General features: G+C 49.2%; 1 protein-coding gene across 1 annotated transcript in view; it reads right to left on the bottom strand.

The window, feature by feature from the left end:
• Positions 1 to 18723, bottom strand: part of rilpl1 (Rab interacting lysosomal protein-like 1) — a 34125-nt gene that overhangs the window by 11910 nt on the left and 3492 nt on the right. Inside the window, 3 exon segments of the mRNA XM_072240749.1 lie at positions 1760 to 1981; positions 2830 to 2951; positions 13311 to 13461. Coding sequence (XP_072096850.1) covers positions 1760 to 1981; positions 2830 to 2951; positions 13311 to 13461 — 495 coding nt within the window.

The raw sequence follows: 18723 nt of genomic DNA, 5'->3' as shown, positions 1-18723 counted from the left end.
TGCAGAAGTCTTTTGCACATATAAATAGCTAGGGTGCTAAAGACCTTTACACGGTACTGTATTTGTCAACATGGGGCAGGGAACGAGTTTGTAAATCCGGTGAGAGCAAAGAATGTTGGGAATAGCAAGGGAGAGGTGTGGGACAGGTGGCAGAGGGGGAGTGGCAGGGGTGGGTACAGACACACCCAGCCCTGAGACACCAGGCAAGGTCATTTAATTCCAAGCAATTGGTTTTTTGATCATCACAGAATGTCCCTCAGGTGCTTCCCACTCCCTCTCCTCTCCCTTCCCCTTTACCCAAACATGATTCCCCTCTCCCTGCCCCCTTCCTACTCTCAGTCCACAGCAGGGATCCAGATCAGAATCTTAGGTTTATCACCACTCATGTCAAGAAATTTGTTCTCCTTCTGCGGCAGCAGTACAGTGCACTTCATAAAATTGCTACAGTACTGTGCAAAAGTTCCTTGAGGTTGTCATATCTCGGGGTAGAGTAATGGGGACAAGCTCCCACTACCTATAAAATGTTCCCAGTAGTGTGCATCTCAAATGGCCTCTGAGAACCAAGACTCATAGACTTCACGCGTGGCTTAGCTACTAAACCCAGCGGAACTGTTTCTACCGACAGGAGGGGCGGGGGGCAAAGACAGGTTTCTGGCACCTTAAAACCAGTCACTCTGGACAGATGGGCTCGTCAGCTGTGATTGGCAGCTGATCTAGAAGGAAAACCCTGATCATAAACCTCCTTGTGGCTACACCCACTCATGGGGGAGGCTTCGGGAGCTAAGCCTGAGGGAGAAGCTGAAGCTGGAGTCCCTAAGGCAGCTCAACGCTGACTGGCAACTCCTGGTGTCAAACTGTGCTGGTCTCTGCCGTCCCTTTGGGTTCATCAGATGCATTAAGAGGGGAAGTCTGCTACATGGGCAGCAGCTTGCTCTCCATACTGTACTGCCCAGGCTTGCGTATCTAGACAGCTAAGACACAACACCCTCAGTTGACCCTGACCAACGGAGGCCTCAACTCAACTATGCAAAAGTCTTAGGCACTCTAGCGAAATACATGTGTCCAAGACTTTTTTCACAGTTCTGCATGCCTTAATAGTCTTCTGGACAGTCCCCTCTAACTTGTCAGTCCAGTAACTTCATACACAACTTACTTTCCACAGCAACCCGGGCCTCACCCCAGGGATGTTCTCTCCACCCTCTTCCCCACAATCTAAACCCAGCTCATTTCCTCTTTCCACACAGTAACTTGTCAGGATTTTCTCACTTTGTAATGAGAGGGATTAGTTTCTAACCTGCGGGCCAAGTGGCTGGTTCACTGTCACAGCAGAATGACGGAATACAGGACACACCACTGGGTGCCAACGTCTCCCAAATCCCCACATCTGTTTGGCACCCATGGGGCAGAGTCACCAGACATCAGGAACTGTGTCCGCCGTCATCCTGTAGTAGGGTTGCCACTGGGAGCACCCCATGGGAAAAACAGGATCCATTTAGGGCATGTTATGTCGGTGCTGGAAATGTGATGACATTTAGAGCTGCCCCTAGCACATCCTCAGATAAAGCTAACCTCCAGTCACGGTTCTCAGAGCCTGCACTCACCTTTCTGACCCCAGACCCTGCGTTCCTACCTTAAGTCAGACAATGAGTCAAACAACTCCAGGGCTTCACATCTGCTGTCCTGCCGATCACACCTCTCCTCTCGGACTGCTGGACAGGTGGGGTGGGGGCAGTGTTGGATCTCGACTCCGCAGCCTCACCTGCCCTCCCTGTTCTCCATTGTGCGTGGGCTGCCCCCGGCACCTCTCCCTCAGCTTTCCGATCTCCACACGCATGTTCCCCATCTCCTGCTCCTTGGTCTGCAGCGTAGTCTCCAGCTCCACCTTCTGCTCGATCAGCCCCTTGCCCTGCGCGTCGATCACCGACATCTTGTGCCGCAGTTCGTGGTTAATCCGCATCAGGCGGTTCTGTTGCAGCTGCAACTGTGAGACGGAGTGGGGAGGGGAGGGAAGGGAAGGGAAGGGGAGCAGTGAGAGAGATCCCTGTGCTGTCCCAGCTCAATGGGAGGTTCCCAGGGCCCAGACCCAAACCACATGATGACTGTGATTCTAAGCACAAACACAGGTACACATAGACACACACGTGATTGACGGGAAAGGGTCGCTGTGGAGTACCCCCCCCATCCCGGACTCGGTTACCAATGGAGACAACTCCCACCCAGCAGCTGAACCAGTACTCCCACCGCCTCCCCCCACCCACATTGTCACCTGGTCCGGCACTGTCTCCCCCACCCCTTCTGGGAACCACTTGAACCACCTGCACAGCCCCAGTCACGCCTGTACTAATCCTGGGACCACCAGAACGCCTGTTTTGCACCAGTCCACCTGCCTGTACCACCCCACGCAGGGACCACCAGAATTGCCTGTACGGCCCAGCCTCCGTCTATACTGCCTCATCCCAGGACCATGCGATCTGCCTGTATCACCCCTTCCCAGGACAACCAGAACCACCTGCACCCTCTCCCGGTCCCCAGCGCCTGTACTCCACAACACATCGGTGACACACTGGGTCCCCACCCTTCCACCTAGCCCACAGTGACCTGCTGTGGCCAGGGTCGGACAAACCCCCGGCACCCCAGGCTGTAAACTGTGGCTTCGGGATTACTGTCCCACCAGCCGCCCCCAGAGATTTGCCACCCCAGCGCCCACTGCGCCTTAGAGGAGCCTGGCAGTGTGCAGTGTGAAGACGCAGCAAGAGGTGGTCGAGAGTCAGATGGGCAGCATCAGTCGGGGGGGTGTCCGCGGGGAACACTGGTGGTGCTGAAACTTACTGCCTCCACATCTTCATTCTTCAGTGTCAGCTCTCGGTCTTTGGCTCGAATCTCATCTCGTTGCTTGTCAACGACCTCCTTCAGCTTCTTCATCACCAGCCGCTCCCTCTCTGACATCCCGGCTGCAAGACAGCAGAGACACCGCCAAACCATAAGACTTGTAAGCTGGATCTGTCTCAGTCTGTTCACCTCCGGAAGTCCCTCAGACCTTTCCTACCCCAGCTGGGCTGAGGTGAGAAACCCTCCGGAGGGTAACTTCAACAACAATCAGGGTCACACACTTGAACCAAGAGCAGGATCAAAAATCAGGTTTAATATCACCGACATAAAATCATGATATTTGTTGCTTGGTAGCAGCAGGACAGTGTAAGACAAAAAAAATTAACTATAATTGGGGCGGCACGTTAGCTTAACCTGTAGACCAATGACCAACATGTAGGGATCAGCGTCCAGACACTGCAAAAACTTGCAAAGAATCATGGTCACAGAAAGACCATGATCGCCCGCGTCATATGAGATGGCACATAATGAACAAATGACTGGACCCAAGGGTAGAGAGTTTATGGATGAAATTCCTTGGAGACTAGAAGTTTTGGTAGAACAAATAAAGATGCCCTGTATACAGAAGTTTCTTTAAAGACTGTTGACTATAACATGGGACAATTATAGACTGCATGTCCTGGTGTTGTTAAGGGGTGAGCATCATTGTACAAGCAATTGGGGAGTTTGTCCCAAACTCAAATGTGAAACAAACTGCAGGTTCAACAGGTCCATGATGGGTAAAGCCCTCCCCACTATAAGCACATTTACACAGAGCGTTATCACAGGAAAGCAGCATCCATTATCAGGGACCCCCACCACCCAGGACATACTCTCTTCTTGCTGCTGCCATCGGTAAAGAAATACAGGAGCCTTAGGATCTGCACCACCAGGTTCAGGAACAGCTATTACCCCTCAAACGTCAGGCTCCTGAACCAGAGGGGATAACTTCACTCGCCCCATCCTTGAACTGTTCCCACAACCTATGGACTCACTTTCAAGGACTCTTCATTACACATTCTCAATATTTATTGCTTATTTATTTTTCTTTATTTTTGTGTTTGCACTGTTTGTTGTCTTTTGCACATTGGTTGGTTGTCTATTCCATTGGGTATGGTCTTTCATTGATTCTATTGAATTTCAGGGTAGTATATGGTGACATATATGTATTTTGATAATGAAACCTACTTTGAACTTTGTTGATGATATGTTCAGACAGAGATTTTCCCCACTGTACCATCACTGAGCATGGAGGCCAGATCTCCTTGGTTTATGCAGGAGGGCATGCCAAGGCTCTTCCTGACCCTGACTCATTCTGCACATCAGCAAAGCCACTTACAAGGTTCAAAGCATCAACCAGGTGCTGAGATACTTGACAGTGTACGCTGTGACCCAAAGGAGACCAGCGGTGTCTTTGCCTTCCCTGCCCACTGCTCAAGCCTTTTTCAGTCAAGAGGCAACTGGAGAAAGATTCAGAGGGTTGTGGATTTGGCTCAGCACATGACAGAAACCAGCCTCCCGCCCCCCCATGAACTCTCTCAACACTTCTCATTGTCTCAGTAAAGCAGCTAGTATAATATCAAGGATCCCCACCCACCCTGAATATTCCCTCTTCTCCCCTCTTCCATTGGGCAGAAATACAAAAAGCCTGAAAGCACTTACCACCAGGCTCAAGGACCTCTTCTAACCCAGTTGCCAGATACAGCCTTGCACCTTATTGCCTGCCTGCACTGCACTGTAACTCTCACAGAAAGGTACAGCATAGAAACAGGCCCTTTGGCCCATCTTGTCCAGGCTGAACCATTTAAACTGCCTACTCCCATCGACCTGCACTCAGACCACAGCTCTCCATACCCGACCCATCCACGTACCTATCTAAAACTTCTCTGAACTATTGAAATCGAAACTGTATCCACTACTCGTATTGGCAGCTCATTCCACACTCTCACCACCCTCTGAGTGAAGAAGTTTTCGCTCGTGTTCTCCTTAAATTTTTCACCTTTCATCCTCAACCCAACACCTCCAGTTGTAGTCCCATCCAACTTCAGTAAAAAAAAGCCTGCTTGTATTTACTCTCTCAATTTCATATACTTCTATCAAATCTCCTCCCAATTTTCTGTGTTCCAAGGAATAAAGTCCTAACCTATTCAATCTTTCCTTACAACTCAGGGACCCATGACTGGTACACTTTATTCTACAGTTATTGTTTTACTTTGTTCTACCTCAATGACTGTGTAATGATCTGATCTCTATGTACATTATGGGGTTCCTTAAAGTTGTTACAGCCAAGGTTGGTAATATGGGCAGGCTCCTATTATCTATTAAATGCTCCCAATGGCGTGCATTTCAAATAGCCTCTGACAACCAAGTCCAGCTCCTGGCCTTCACATGTAGCTTAGCTACTAAGCCCAACAGAATAGTTTTTACCGACAGGAGAAGGAACAAAGGTGGGTTACTGGCACCTTAAAACCAGCCACTTTGGGCAGGTGGGGCTCATTCGTCGTGGTTGGCAGCTCATCTAGAAGGAAAACTCTGATCACAAACCTCTGCTGCCTTGCGGCTATACATGAGGAAGGCTTCGGGAGTAAACTCAGAAGAAAATTCCAGAGCTGCGGTCTCTAAGGCAGTCCTACTTTGAGTTCAACGCTGACTAGCAGCTCCTGTGACACTGCTGGTACCAAACTGTATCGGTTGTTGCTGTTCCTTTGGGTTATCAGATGCGTGAAGAGGGGGAGCATGCTCTCCATATCGTACTGCCTTGGCTTGTGTATCCAGACAGCTAACTTGCAACGTCCCTGGTCGACCCTGACCAACAGAGGCCTAATGAACAGTACACAAGACAAACTTTTCACTCTAGCTCTGTCCATGTGACAGTAATAAACAATTCCAATTGTAACCGAACAGCCAGTGAAAACACAGGGCTTTAACACCCCATCACTGCTACGTCAGCTGATTCGAGAGTCAGAGTGAAAGGTCTGTCCGCTAGGAACTTGTGAGGGGCTATCAGTATGCGCTGGGACCCTGTGCTCAACTTTACGAACGCTCTGCTCAATGTAAGCCTCGGGAAACTCACACTGTACACCAGCTGAACTTTGGTATTTTGATGCTATTTTGGACGCAGCAAGTGGACACGGCAAAGATTGGTCAGAGATCAACGTTTCAGGAGCTGAAACTCTTAGATGTGTTGAGAGACCCAGGTCACTCAGAGAAGACTGGCCACTCTCTCCACAGGTCCTGTGTCTGCTGTCACCTGCTGAATTCTGCATGTCAATCAGTGGGGTGGGGGGGGTGGGAGTATGTAACTACACACTAATGACAGATACAGCTCAGAACTGCAGCTGAGAGCTTCTCAACACTCTGGCTATTTCAGTCCCAACATCACATTCCTGGCACTGATAATAGACTGCAGACGCCTTCCACACCCAGACACTGACAACAGCCTGCAGACGCCTTCCACACCCAGACACTGACAACAGCCTGCAGACACCTTCCACACCCAGACACTGACAACAGCCTGCAGACGCCTTCCACACCCAGACACTGACAACAGCCTGCAGACGCCTTCCACACCCAGACACTGACAACAGCCTGCAGACGCCTTCCACACCCAGACACTGACAACAGCCTGCAGACGCCTTCCACACTGAGACACTGACGACAGCCTGCAGACGCCTTCCACACCCAGACACTGACAACAGCCTGCAGGCGCCTTCCACACCCAGACACTGACGGCAGCCTGCAGACGCCTTCCACACCCAGACACTGACAACAGCCTGCAGACACCTTCCACACCCAGACACTGACAACAGCCTGCAGACGCCTTCCACACCCAGACACTGACGACAGCCAGCAGACGTCTTCCACACTGAGACACTGACGGCAGCCTGCAGACGCCTTCCACACCCAGACACTGACAACAGCCTGCAGACATCTTCCACACCCAGACACTGACAACAGCCTGCAGACACCTTCCACACCCAGACACTGACAACAGCCTGCAGACACCTTCCACATCCAGACACTGACAACAGCCAGCAGACATCTTCCACACCCAGACACTGACAACAGCCTGCAGACGCCTTCCACACTGAGACACTGACGACAGCCTGCAGACACCTTCCACACCCAGACACTGACAACAGCCTGCAGACACCTTCCACACCCAGACACTGACAACAGCCTGCAGATGTCTTCCACATCCAGACATTGACAACAGCCTGCAGACATCTTCCACACCCAGACACCTCTGGACAACAGCCACACTGAGGCAACTCCGGACAAACATAGAACTGAGCACAGAGCCCGGCCCAAACGCAAACATTATAACCAAAACCACTGATATTTTCTTGGTACAATTTTGAGGATCATTACTCAAATCCTCGGGTGAGGGTTCAACCACCAAACCTCCACAGTGGAACATGAGAATGTGTTCTTTGGACCATCTCTGTGGTACATTCCACAAGACCGTAAGGTATAGGAGCAGAATTAGGCCATTTGGCTCATTGAGTCTGCCCTGCCATTTCATCATGGCTGATCCATTTTCCTTTTCATCCCCAATTTCATGGCTTCTCTCCATACCCCTTCATGCCCTGACTAATCAACCTCTGCCTTAAATATAGCCAATGACTTGGCCTCCACAGCTTCACGACTCTCTGGCTAAAGAATTTCCTCCTCGTCTCCATTCTAAAAGGATGCCCCTCTATTCTGAGGCTATGTCCTCTGGTCCTAGCTCCCCCAGCATAGGAAATATCCTCTCCACATCCACTCTATCGAGTCCTGTCAACATTCAATGAGCTCAGAATCAGAATCAGGTTTATTATCACTGGCATGTGACGTGAAATTTGTTAACTTAGCAGCAGCAGTTCAAGGCAATACATAATCTAGCAGAGAGAAACATAAAATTAAATAATAATAAACAAGTAAATCAATTACATGTATTGAGTCGATTTTTTTTAAATGTGCAAAAAGCAGAAATACTGTATATTAAAAAAAAGTGAGGTAGTGTCCAAAGCTTCAATGAGCTCACCCCTCATTCTTCTGAATTCTAGTGAATACAGGCCCAGAGCCATCAAACGCTCTTCATATGACAAGCCATTCAATCCTGGAATCATTTTTGTGAACCTCCTTTAAACCCTCTCCAGTTTCAGCATGTCCTTTCTAAGATAAGGGGCCCAAAACTGCTCACAATACTCCCAAGTGAAGCCTCACCAGCGCTTTATAAAGCTTCAACATCACATCCTTGATTTTATATTCTAGTCCTCTTGAAACGAATGCTAACATTGCATTTGCCTTCCTCACCATAGAGTCTTCCTGCAAATTAATGCTTAGGGAATCCTGCAGTCCCTTTGCACCTCTGATTTTTTTTTCTCAGGTCTGTTCAGACACTTGTTGATGTGTTTTTTTAAGTGTGTTGTACCAGACATTCAGCCATTCTTGTCTGGCACGTGGTGTCCGGATTAACCGGTTCACGTTATGAACGTTCCTGACTTGACCCTTGTATTTTTTACAAGGCCGAGTGGCTAGCTCCACACTCAACCCGGCACGGATGGAAAGCGTGCTCAGGGATGGCCCGACCTGGATTCGAACTTGGGAGCCTTCGCTCCGGAGTCCAGCGCTGATCTCACTGCGCCACCAGCCGGCCCACACCTCTGATTTTTGAATTTTCTTTCAATTTAGAAAATAGTCCACACTTTTACTCAACTTCCTCATCAGAAATGAGGACATCTCCTTCTTGTTGATCATCTATCAACACCTCATGGTTGCATGCTTGGACCCCGCTCTACTCTCCATACGCATGACTGTATGGCTAAGCACAGCTTCAAGGCCATCTTCAAATTTGCCGATGACACCAGTGCTGTTAGAAAAATCACAGGGGGTGATGAGTCAGTGTGTCGGAGTGAGATCAGTCACCTGTCATTTGAACTGAAGGGATGGGCTGAGTGTTTGACATGGCTTACCTGGCTGAGTGATGCCGCAACAACCAGTAAACACGAATAGGAAGGGGAAGGAGGGTTAATATACCTCATTGGAATTCTCATTCCCAAACCGGGGAATTTTTCCTATTGCACTTCACCCATTCGCTTCCTCAATGAATCTGTCCCCATCCTCCCACGGACAGCTCAGTACAAGCCCCAACTTTACACAAAGTATAAGGTGGCCAAACACTTTAATTCCCATTCTTGTTCAGACATGTCGGACTGTGGCCTCCTCTTGTGCCATGACAAGACCAGCCTCAGGGTGGAGGAGCAACACCTTATATTCTGTCTGAGGAGCCTCCAACCTGACGGCATGAACATTGACTTCTCCTTCCTCCCTCCCACTCCCCTATTTCTCACTATTGTCTTTTACTCTCATCAGGCTATCACCTTCCCCCAGGTCCACTCCCATTTCCCTTTCTCCTGTGGTCTACTCTCCTCTATCAGATTCCTTCCTCTCCAGCCCTTGACCTTTCCCACCCACTTGGATTCACCTTCTAGCCATCCTCCTCCCCCTGCTGCCCACCTTTATTTTGGCATTTCCCCCCCGTTCCTTTTTAGTCCTGAAGAAGGGCCTCGCCTGAAACACTGACTGTTTATTCATTTCTATGGATGCTGCCTGACCTCCAGCATTGTGTGTGTTGCTTATACAAGGTCATTTGTATGACAACACTGGCTCTTTGTTAACACTTTTTCTCTGAATCCTTTGTTCTAAATGTATTCGGTGTCATAGAACCCTATGGCACAGATTCAGGCCCTTCAATCCATCTATTCCATGCCAAACTATTAATCTGCCTACTCCCACGACCTGCACCAGGACCGCAGCCCTCCAGACCTCTCCCATCCAAACTGCTTTTAAATGTTGAAATTGAAACCGCAACCACCACCCGCACTGGCAGCTTGTTTCACACTGCCGAGTGAAGAGGTTCCTTTCACCCTAAACCTGTGCCCTCCTGTTCTAGTCACACCCAACCTCCCTTGTTCATTACGTGCTGTGTTGTATGACGTCGGCAATCATTGTCTTTCCATGACCGTGATTGTTCTTGGCAAATCTTTCTACAGAAGTGGTTTGCCATTTTCTTCTGGCGGGTAACCCCAGCCATTATCAATACCCTTCAGAGATTGTCTGCCTGGTGTCAGTGGTCGCATGACCAGGACTTGTGATCTGCACCAGCTGCTCAAACGACCGTCACCACCTGCTCCCGTGGCTTCACCTGACCCTGATCAGGGGTGGGGGGGGGGGGGGGCTAAGCAGGTGCTACACCTTGCCCAAGGGGGACCTGCAGGCTAGTGGAGGGAAGGAGCACCTTTCATCTCCTTTTGTACAGTCACATCTCCACCCTGCCACCTGCACCCAACCCGTCTCAACGGATGTCAGTGCGGCTCAGGTGTGTGGAACGACTTGGGCTGAGCTGCTCATCGGGCCCAGGCCCTGCAGCCTTACCCGAGAGACGAATCCACACAACTTGAGCCGTCTTTCATCGACACCCACAATCCCATTCAGGGATGCAGGCAGGAGGTACCTTTATGGGCTGCTGCTCCACACCCTCCACTTCCTAGCATTTGTCCACTGTCCCGACACGCCATGGCGGTCGGTCTTTCCACCTGGAGGTGAGGGGGGTCCCCAATGGAAGTCCCTCTACAAGGGAGTCCTTCCCATGCACCTTGGGGATCTCGGCTGGAGGGTGCTGCATAAAGCGGTGCCCTGCAATAAGTTCTTTAGTTTGTACACGGATCTCCCAGCCGCGTGTCACTTCTGCGGGCTGGAGGAGACTGTGTACCATATGTACGTGGAGTGTGTGAGGCTGCAGCCCCTTTTGGCGTATTTGCGTGGGCTGCTTCTCGCCTTCTGGTTGCATTTCAGTCCCACCCTATTCATATATGGTCATCCAGTAAGGAGGGGGGCACAGAGGGATGAGGATGTCCTTGTCAACTTGCTCCTGGGGCTGGCGAAAATTGCCATCCGTGGCTCCTGGAAAAGGGTGGCAGGAGGTTCTCCCCGGGCGGACTGCCTGGCTATGTTTAGGGGGTATGTTCGTGCCCGGGTGAATATTGAAAAGGAATACGCACAGTCCACGGCGACCGTAGAGATGTTCTGGGACCGTTGGGCTCCGCGGGGTGTAAATGCCATCATTGATGAGGATGGCAATATATTGGTTTAACATGTGTTGTCTGTTTGTAGTGTAGTAAATATGTTAGTCACTGGTTTTGTAAATATTGTATAGCACCAACATTTGTAATAAAGAATTTTGTTAAGAAAAAAATTTAAATAAAAGAAATTAAAAAAAAACCCAGTGGACAAATATAATCAAGAGATTCAGCAGATACTGGAAATCCAGGAAACACATACAAAATGCAAGGGGAATCCATAGAGGATGTCAGGCAGCATCTACGGAGGGGAATAAACAGTCAACGTTTTGGGCCAAGACCCTTCATCAGGACAGTAGTTCCTCCTGCATTTTGTGTATTACTCAGTGGGAAAAACCTGCTTGCACTTACCCTATCTGCACCCCTCATAATTTTGCATTCCTGTGTCGGTCATGGCTAGAATTAACTCCTGTTTCAGCAAGGACCTGGACCTATTGCAATTTGCCCATCACCACAGTCGTTCTACAGCGGATACAATCTCACTGGCTCTCCATGTAACCTTGAATCACCTGGACAATACTAATACTGTACCCATGTCAGGATGCTGTTTACTGACTACAGCTCAGCGTTCAACACCATCACTCCTACAGTTCTGACTGAAAATCTCCAGATCCTGGGCCTCTGCAACTTGATCCTTGACATCCTAACCAGAAGACCACAATCTGTGTAGTTCGGAAGTAGCATCTCGACCTTGCCCACAATCAACACTGACGCACCTCAGGGATACGTGCTTAGCCCACTGCTCTACTCTCTCTGTACTCATGACTGTGTGGCTAGGCACAGCTCAAATGCCATCTATAAATTTGCTGACAACAGAACTATTGTTGGCAACTTCAGCTGGTGACGAGAGGGCATTCAGGAGTGGGAGAGTTGAGTGGTGCAACAAGCTTGCACTCCTCAGTAAGACCAAAGTGACTGTGGACTTCAGAAAGGGGTGAGACGAGGGATCACACACACCAGTCCTCGTAGAGGGATCAGAAAGGGGTGAGACGAGGGATCACACACACCAGTCCTCGTAGAGGGATCAGAAAGGGGTGAGATGAGGGATCACACACACCAGTCCTCGTAGAGGGATCAGAAAGGGGTGAGACGAGGGATCACACACACACCAGTCCTCGTAGAGGGATCAGAAAGGGGTGAGACGAGGGATCACACACACCAGTCCTCGTAGAGAGATCAGAACGGGTGAGACGAGGGATCACACACACCAGTCCTCGTAGAGGGATCAGAAAGGGGTGAGACGAGGGATCACACACACCAGTCCTCGTAGAGGGATCAGAAAGGGGTGAGACGAGGGATCACACACACCAGTCCTCGTAGAGGGATCAGAAAGGGGTGAGACGAGGGATCACACACACACCAGTCCTCGTAGAGGGATCAGAAAGGGGTGAGACGAGGGATCACACACACACCAGTCCTCGTAGAGGGATCAGAAAGGGGTGAGACGAGGGATCACACACACCAGTCCTCGTAGAGGGATCAGAAGGGGTGAGAGGAGGGATCACACACACCAGTCCTCGTAGAGGGATCAGAAGGGGTGAGACGAGGGATCACACACACCAGTCCTCGTAGAGGGATCAGAAGGGGTGAGACGAGGGATCACACACACCAGTCCTCGTAGAGAGATCAGAACGGGTGAGACGAGGGATCACACACATCAGTCCTCATAGAGGGATCAGAAGTGGAAACAGTGAGCAATTTCAAGTTCCTGCGTGTCAATATCTCTAAGGATCTAACCTGCACCCAACATATTGATGCAGCTACAAAGGCAGCACGACTATGTTTCATTAGGAATTTGAGGAGACTTGGTACGTCACCAAAGACACTTGCAAATTCCTACAGATATACCGTGGAGAGCATTCTAACTGGCTGCATCACCGTCTCGTATGGGGGGGGGGGGGTCTACTGCACAGGATCAAAATAAGCTGCAGAGAGTTGTAAACTTAGTCAGCTCCATCATGGGCACGGGCCTCTGTAGTATCCAGGACATCTTCAAGAAGCGATGCCTCAAAAAGGCAGTAACAATCATTAAGGACCCCATCACCCAGGACATGCCCTGTTCTCACTGTTACCATCAGGAAGGAGGTACAGGAGCCTGAAGACACACACTCAGCAATTCAGGAACAGCATTTTCCCCTCTGACAACTCTTTCTAAATGGACAATGAACACCACCTCACTACTTTATTTCTATTTTTTATGCACTACTTATTTAACCCTTTACACACTATATGCCGGTGAACTTAAACCTGCATATGATTTCAGAAAGTACATACTAACATGCCAGATGGAACAGGGGACTGACCACCCAATGCTTTTACCTTCCTGTTTGAGGATGTCTTCGTCGGTGAAATGAGTGTCTTTGTGGGAGAGGTTCTTCATCAGCTGCTTGTTCTCCTCCTGAAGCTGTGCGATCTGAGACAACAGATCCTGTGCTTCACCTCGCCACACATCCTCCACCAGGACCAGTTCCTGAACACAGGACAGAGAGGCCATCAGACACACACAGTACCCACCCCCCACGTGGGAATGATACTTCCCACCAGCCATCGCTGTATCTGTTATCACCGACACTGTGAGCTTCACATGAATGAGGAATTTCAGTGCAGTCTAAGATTGCTTTCTATAGATGCGTAACGGAGAGTATATTGACTGGTTGCATCACAACCTGATGTGGAAACACCAATGCCCTTGAACAGAAAATCCTACAACAGGTAGTGGATTTGACCCAGTCATCACAGGTAAAGCCCTCCCAACCATTGAGCACGTCTACCTGAAACACTGTCGTAGGAAAACAGTAACCATTAGAGACCCCCACCACCCTGGCCATGCTCTCTTCTCGCTGCTGCCTTCAGGCAGAAGGTACAGGAGCCTCAGGACTCATACCAGCTGGTTCAGGAACAGTTACTACCCCCCAACCATCAGGCTCTTGAACAAAAAGGGATAACTGCACTCACTTGCCCATCCATTAAGATGTTCCCACAACCAATGATCTCACTTTAAGAACTCTTTACATCATGCTCTTGTTATTTATTGCTATTTATTTGTATTTGCATTTCCACTGTTTGTTGTCTTCTGCACTCTGGTTGATCTTTCAATGATCCGGTTATAGTTACTGTTCGGTAGGTTTGCTGAGTATACCCACTGGAAATTGAATCTCGGGGTTGTATATGGAGACATACATGCAGTTTGATAATAAAATTTACTTGGAAGTTTTGAGGATTAGTTTTATTTGTCACACGTACATTGAAATAACACAGTGAATCTCTGCATTCACATCAGTCTGAGGATGTGCTGGGTACAGCCCGCAAGTGTCACCACGCTTCCAGTGCCTGCTCACAACTTATTAACCCTAATCCGCAAGCCTTTGAAATGTGGGAGGAAACCAGAGCACCCAGAGGAAACCTACACAGTCATGAGAAGAACGTACAAACTCCTTACAGAGAGCGAAGGGAATTGAAGCCTAACCAGTGATCCTGGTGCTGTAGAGCACTGTGCTAACCACTACACAGAACGTTGATCTGACACTGGAGCTATGGAGGACTGGCCGGAGGAGAGTGAGCAGACTGGAGGAAAGTGAGCAGCTCGTGACGAGGTGGAGTGGAGGTGAGGAGGAGAGCAGCTCGTGACGAGGTAGAGTTGGGGTGAGGAGGAGAGCAGCTCGTGACGAGGTGGAGTTCGGGTGAGGAGGAGAGCAGCTCGTGACGAGGTGGAGTGGGGGTGAGGAGGAGAGAGCACGTTGCTGTCTGTCTGTATGCAGAGAGAGCAGGTCTGCCCATGAGCAAAGTACCAGTGCACAATGTGTGTAATGCACACAAAACACTGGAGGAACTCGGCAACTCAGGCAGCATCTACGGAGGGGAATAAACAGTCCACGGTTTGGGCTGGGACCCTTCATCAGGACTGGAAAAGGAGAGGGCAGATGCCAGAATAAGGTTGGTGGGAGGACAAACTGGCAAGTGATAGGTGAGACCAGGCAAGGGGGAAGGTGGATGAAGTAGGAAGCTAGGAGGGAATAAATGGAAGAAGTAAAGGGCTGAAGGAATCTTATTCTGGCTCTTGAACCCTTCCCTTTCCAGTCCCATCCCTGGGAGTGACGAATAGAGCCAAGCAGGAATTCTACCTGAGCTCTCCCAGTGACACGTTTCAAAGGCCCATGAGCACGGAAACGTAGCGGCTAGCATCATGCTACAACAGCGCAGCGAGGTAGGTTCAATTCCGTCGCTGTCTATAAAGAGTTTGAACGATCTCTCCAAGACTGTGTGGGTTTCCTCCGGGTGCTCTGGTCTCCTCCCACAGTCCAAAGACAATCAGATTAGTCGGTTAATTGGTCACATGGGTGTAACTGGGTGGCATGGGCTCGTTAGACCGTGCTGTCTCTCTAAATAAAATATCGATTACCTAATTGTGTGTAGCAACAAAACCAAAACAATTGCCGCTGCCAACCACCCTACAGATTTGTAATACTTGCACGACGCGTCCTCACTCCAATAATGATAGCTCCAAAAGTCGAAGATATGTATTCAATCCATTATTAGCAAACATACGATCTTGAAGTGATGAAACTTAAGCATACTCAAGTATAATTGAGCACTACTGAGTAGTCATCAAAAGATACAACCTCTGTTGGTCCCCAGCTACAAACTGGGATGAACAAAACATGAATACGTGACTTATTCCCTTTGCTCTTACCAGGTTTCCTGCCCCCCCCCCACTCATGTGACTATTGACCATAAACTCGCAATACAGAATACGATACAGATAGAGAACAGATACATGGCTCCTATAGGGAGTCAGCTGCTTTAATTGCATGATGAGGAATTTGAGGGTTTAACTTGTTGGGAAATCTCTCTAATGACAATTGGCAAAATTAAACCTGGAGATTGCAGTTTTGTCTCCTGTTTTCATCAGATGAGAGTCTGCAGATTATTGGATATTCCTGGTATACCCTGCTGGCCCCCATCTTTCACCGTTCCAGTCTGGTGAATTTCTGACCTGTTTCTGCCTGCCCCCTCTCACCCACACCCGACAGAGAAACTCAGCAATATTATGACGATGTGACAAAGGAAATTGGAGTGGGGAGAAATGAAAGATGAGTTTTATTTGTCACATGCACGTCAAAACATAACAGTGAAATGTGTCATTTGTGTCATTGGCCAACACAGTCTGAAGGGTCAACCTGCAACACAGAAGATTGAGAGATTTGATACAGATATACAAAATAATGGAGGGATATAGATAGGGTAAATACAAACAGGCTTTTCCCCACTGAGGTTGGGTCAAACTACAACTAGAGGTCATGGGTTAAGTGTGAAAGGTGAAAAGTTTAAGGGGAACACGAGGGGAAACTTCTTCACTTGGGGGATCATGAGAGTGTGGAATGACCTGCCAGCACAAGTGATGTCGGCGAGCTCGATTTCAATGTTTAAGAAAAGTTTGGATAGTAGGGATATGGTCCTGGTGCAGGTTGATGGGAGTAGGTAGTTTAAATGTCTCGACATGGGCTAGATGGGCTGAAGGGCCAATTTCTGTGCCATACTTTTCTATAACTCTGAATTCTGCCACTGACATAGCATGAGCCCTAAAACTTGTGGTCTATACACTTTTGGAATGTGGGGGGGGGGGGGGAGAGAACCAAAGAAAATCCATGTGGTCGGGGGGAGGACGAGCAAATTCTATACAGACGGTGGCAGAACTGAACCCAATCACTGGCGCTGTAAGTCATTATGCTAACCACTATGCTACTGTGCCAGCTGGAGATGACTGACCAGCTCAATGATGAACATTAATTTCAAATAAGCATCGCCTATTTCAGCCTGGATTCCCTCTCCCAAAGCCCATGAATTGCTGGCTACTCGGGAACTATATTCCAAGGTGAAAGCCTTTGGACTGTAAGGAATCAAGGGTTCTGGAGATGGAGGTAAACGGAGGTCGAGACAATGTCTGAATCTGTCATCAACTTTGAAGGATGGGGTGGGCACCAGTTGGTCAGTCAACACCTGCTCCGATTTCCTTTGTCACGCAGTTCTACTGGGGGCCAGGGAGAAAGAGACCAAAAATTCCTCAGACCAGACGGTGACGACATGGAGGGAAGCAGCATACACCAGGAATATCCAATAATCTGCGGACTCTCATCCAATGAGAACAGGAGATATAAACTGCAATCTCCAGGTTTAATTTTGCCGAATGTCACGTGGAGAGGTTTCCCAACAAGTCAAAGCCTCAAATTCCTCTTCACACAATTAAAGAAGCTGACACCCTGCAGAACAATTAAACAATTAACACCAACATTTCTCGACGTTGGGGCAGTTTCAGGAGCGGACTGAACTTAGAAGAGTACAGCACAGGAAAAGGCCATTTGGCCCACAATGTTGTGCTGAACCAGCTAAAAGGTAAATTTTAAAATTCCTAAACACTAATCCCTCCTACGTACACAGCGTCCATATCCCTCCATCTTCCTCAGATTCATGTGCCTATCTAAATGCCTCTAAAAGCCTCAAATGAATTTGCCTCTACCACCATACCAGGTAGCACATTCCAGGCATCCAACACCGAGTGAAACATCTTACTCCTCACATCCCCTTTGAACCTACCCCTGCTCATCTTCAATGCATGCTCTCTAGCATCAGGCATTTCTACCTGGGGGAAAAAGATACTCCTGTCTACTCTATCTGTCTCTTATAATCTCTTAAACCTTTACAGGCTCAGCTGGGGAAATTTCCAGACAGTGCCACAAGACCGGCCCAAGCCAGGATGGCCACTTATCCATTCAGATGCTTCACTCAGGCATGGCAACCTCTCCCTTTTAATTTGGGCTAACATGTGCTTGACGCTGATGGAATATGTCAAAGTAGCTCCGATCGACTGGCCCAGAGCACTTGGGCGTTGGTGTTTACCCAATTAGTGATCATGTTAGGAACTTTTCTCCTAGTCAGAGGATATTTTGGGACCCAACATGACGCGAGAGCTGTTGCCAAGTGCCAGCGTCATCCTATAATCACATGCCGGGAGCAAACATGTAATCACACTGAAACAGGCGGGCGGTAGCAGAAATAACCTTAGCTTGCTAACCAACTTCCCAAGTTAATTTTAATTTCTCATTGGGTCACTGCCCAGTGGTGGCCCAGGGAGGGACAATGCCAATGAGGGCCACCAGTCAGAGGGGTAGGTGCTTGGTGGGGTGAGGGGGGGGGGGGGGAGGGAGAAGAGGCTGTCCCAGGGAGAGATCCACACAGGACAAGGTGAGATGGGGACAAAGAAATAATCTCTCCGGTGGGAGAGGGCTGGGAATATGCTCCAAGCAACACACAAAATGCTGGAGGAACTCAGCAGGCCGGACAGTACCTATCCTTGCACAGGACCAACAGAAGAGCTGGAAGTCCTCCACCCCCACAAAACACTACCATTTTAAGGGCAGAATTTCCTTCTGAGCTAGTGGATTCTGGGGGGCAGCTAGAGTTCTCCCAATGAGCATCTACAGTACTCTAGAATGGGTCGGGAACTGAAGACCAGAGGATGGTAATGGTACAGCCAAAATCAGAAAAGGCTGCAGAAAGTTGCAAACTCAGCGGGCACTGGCCTCCCTAGCATCGAGGGCACCTTCAAAAGGCGATGCCTCAAAAACGTGGCATCCGTCGTTAAGGACCCCATCACCCAGGCCATGCCCTCTTCTCACTGCAACCATTGGGGAGGAGGTACAGGAACCTGAAGAGACACACTCAATGATTCAGGAAC

This window comes from Mobula birostris, chromosome 22, assembly GCF_030028105.1.
Source record: "Mobula birostris isolate sMobBir1 chromosome 22, sMobBir1.hap1, whole genome shotgun sequence".
Lineage (NCBI taxonomy): Eukaryota > Metazoa > Chordata > Chondrichthyes > Myliobatiformes > Myliobatidae > Mobula > Mobula birostris.
The sequence above is the reverse complement of the archived record's forward strand: the minus strand, read 5'-3'. Positions and strand labels throughout refer to the sequence as shown.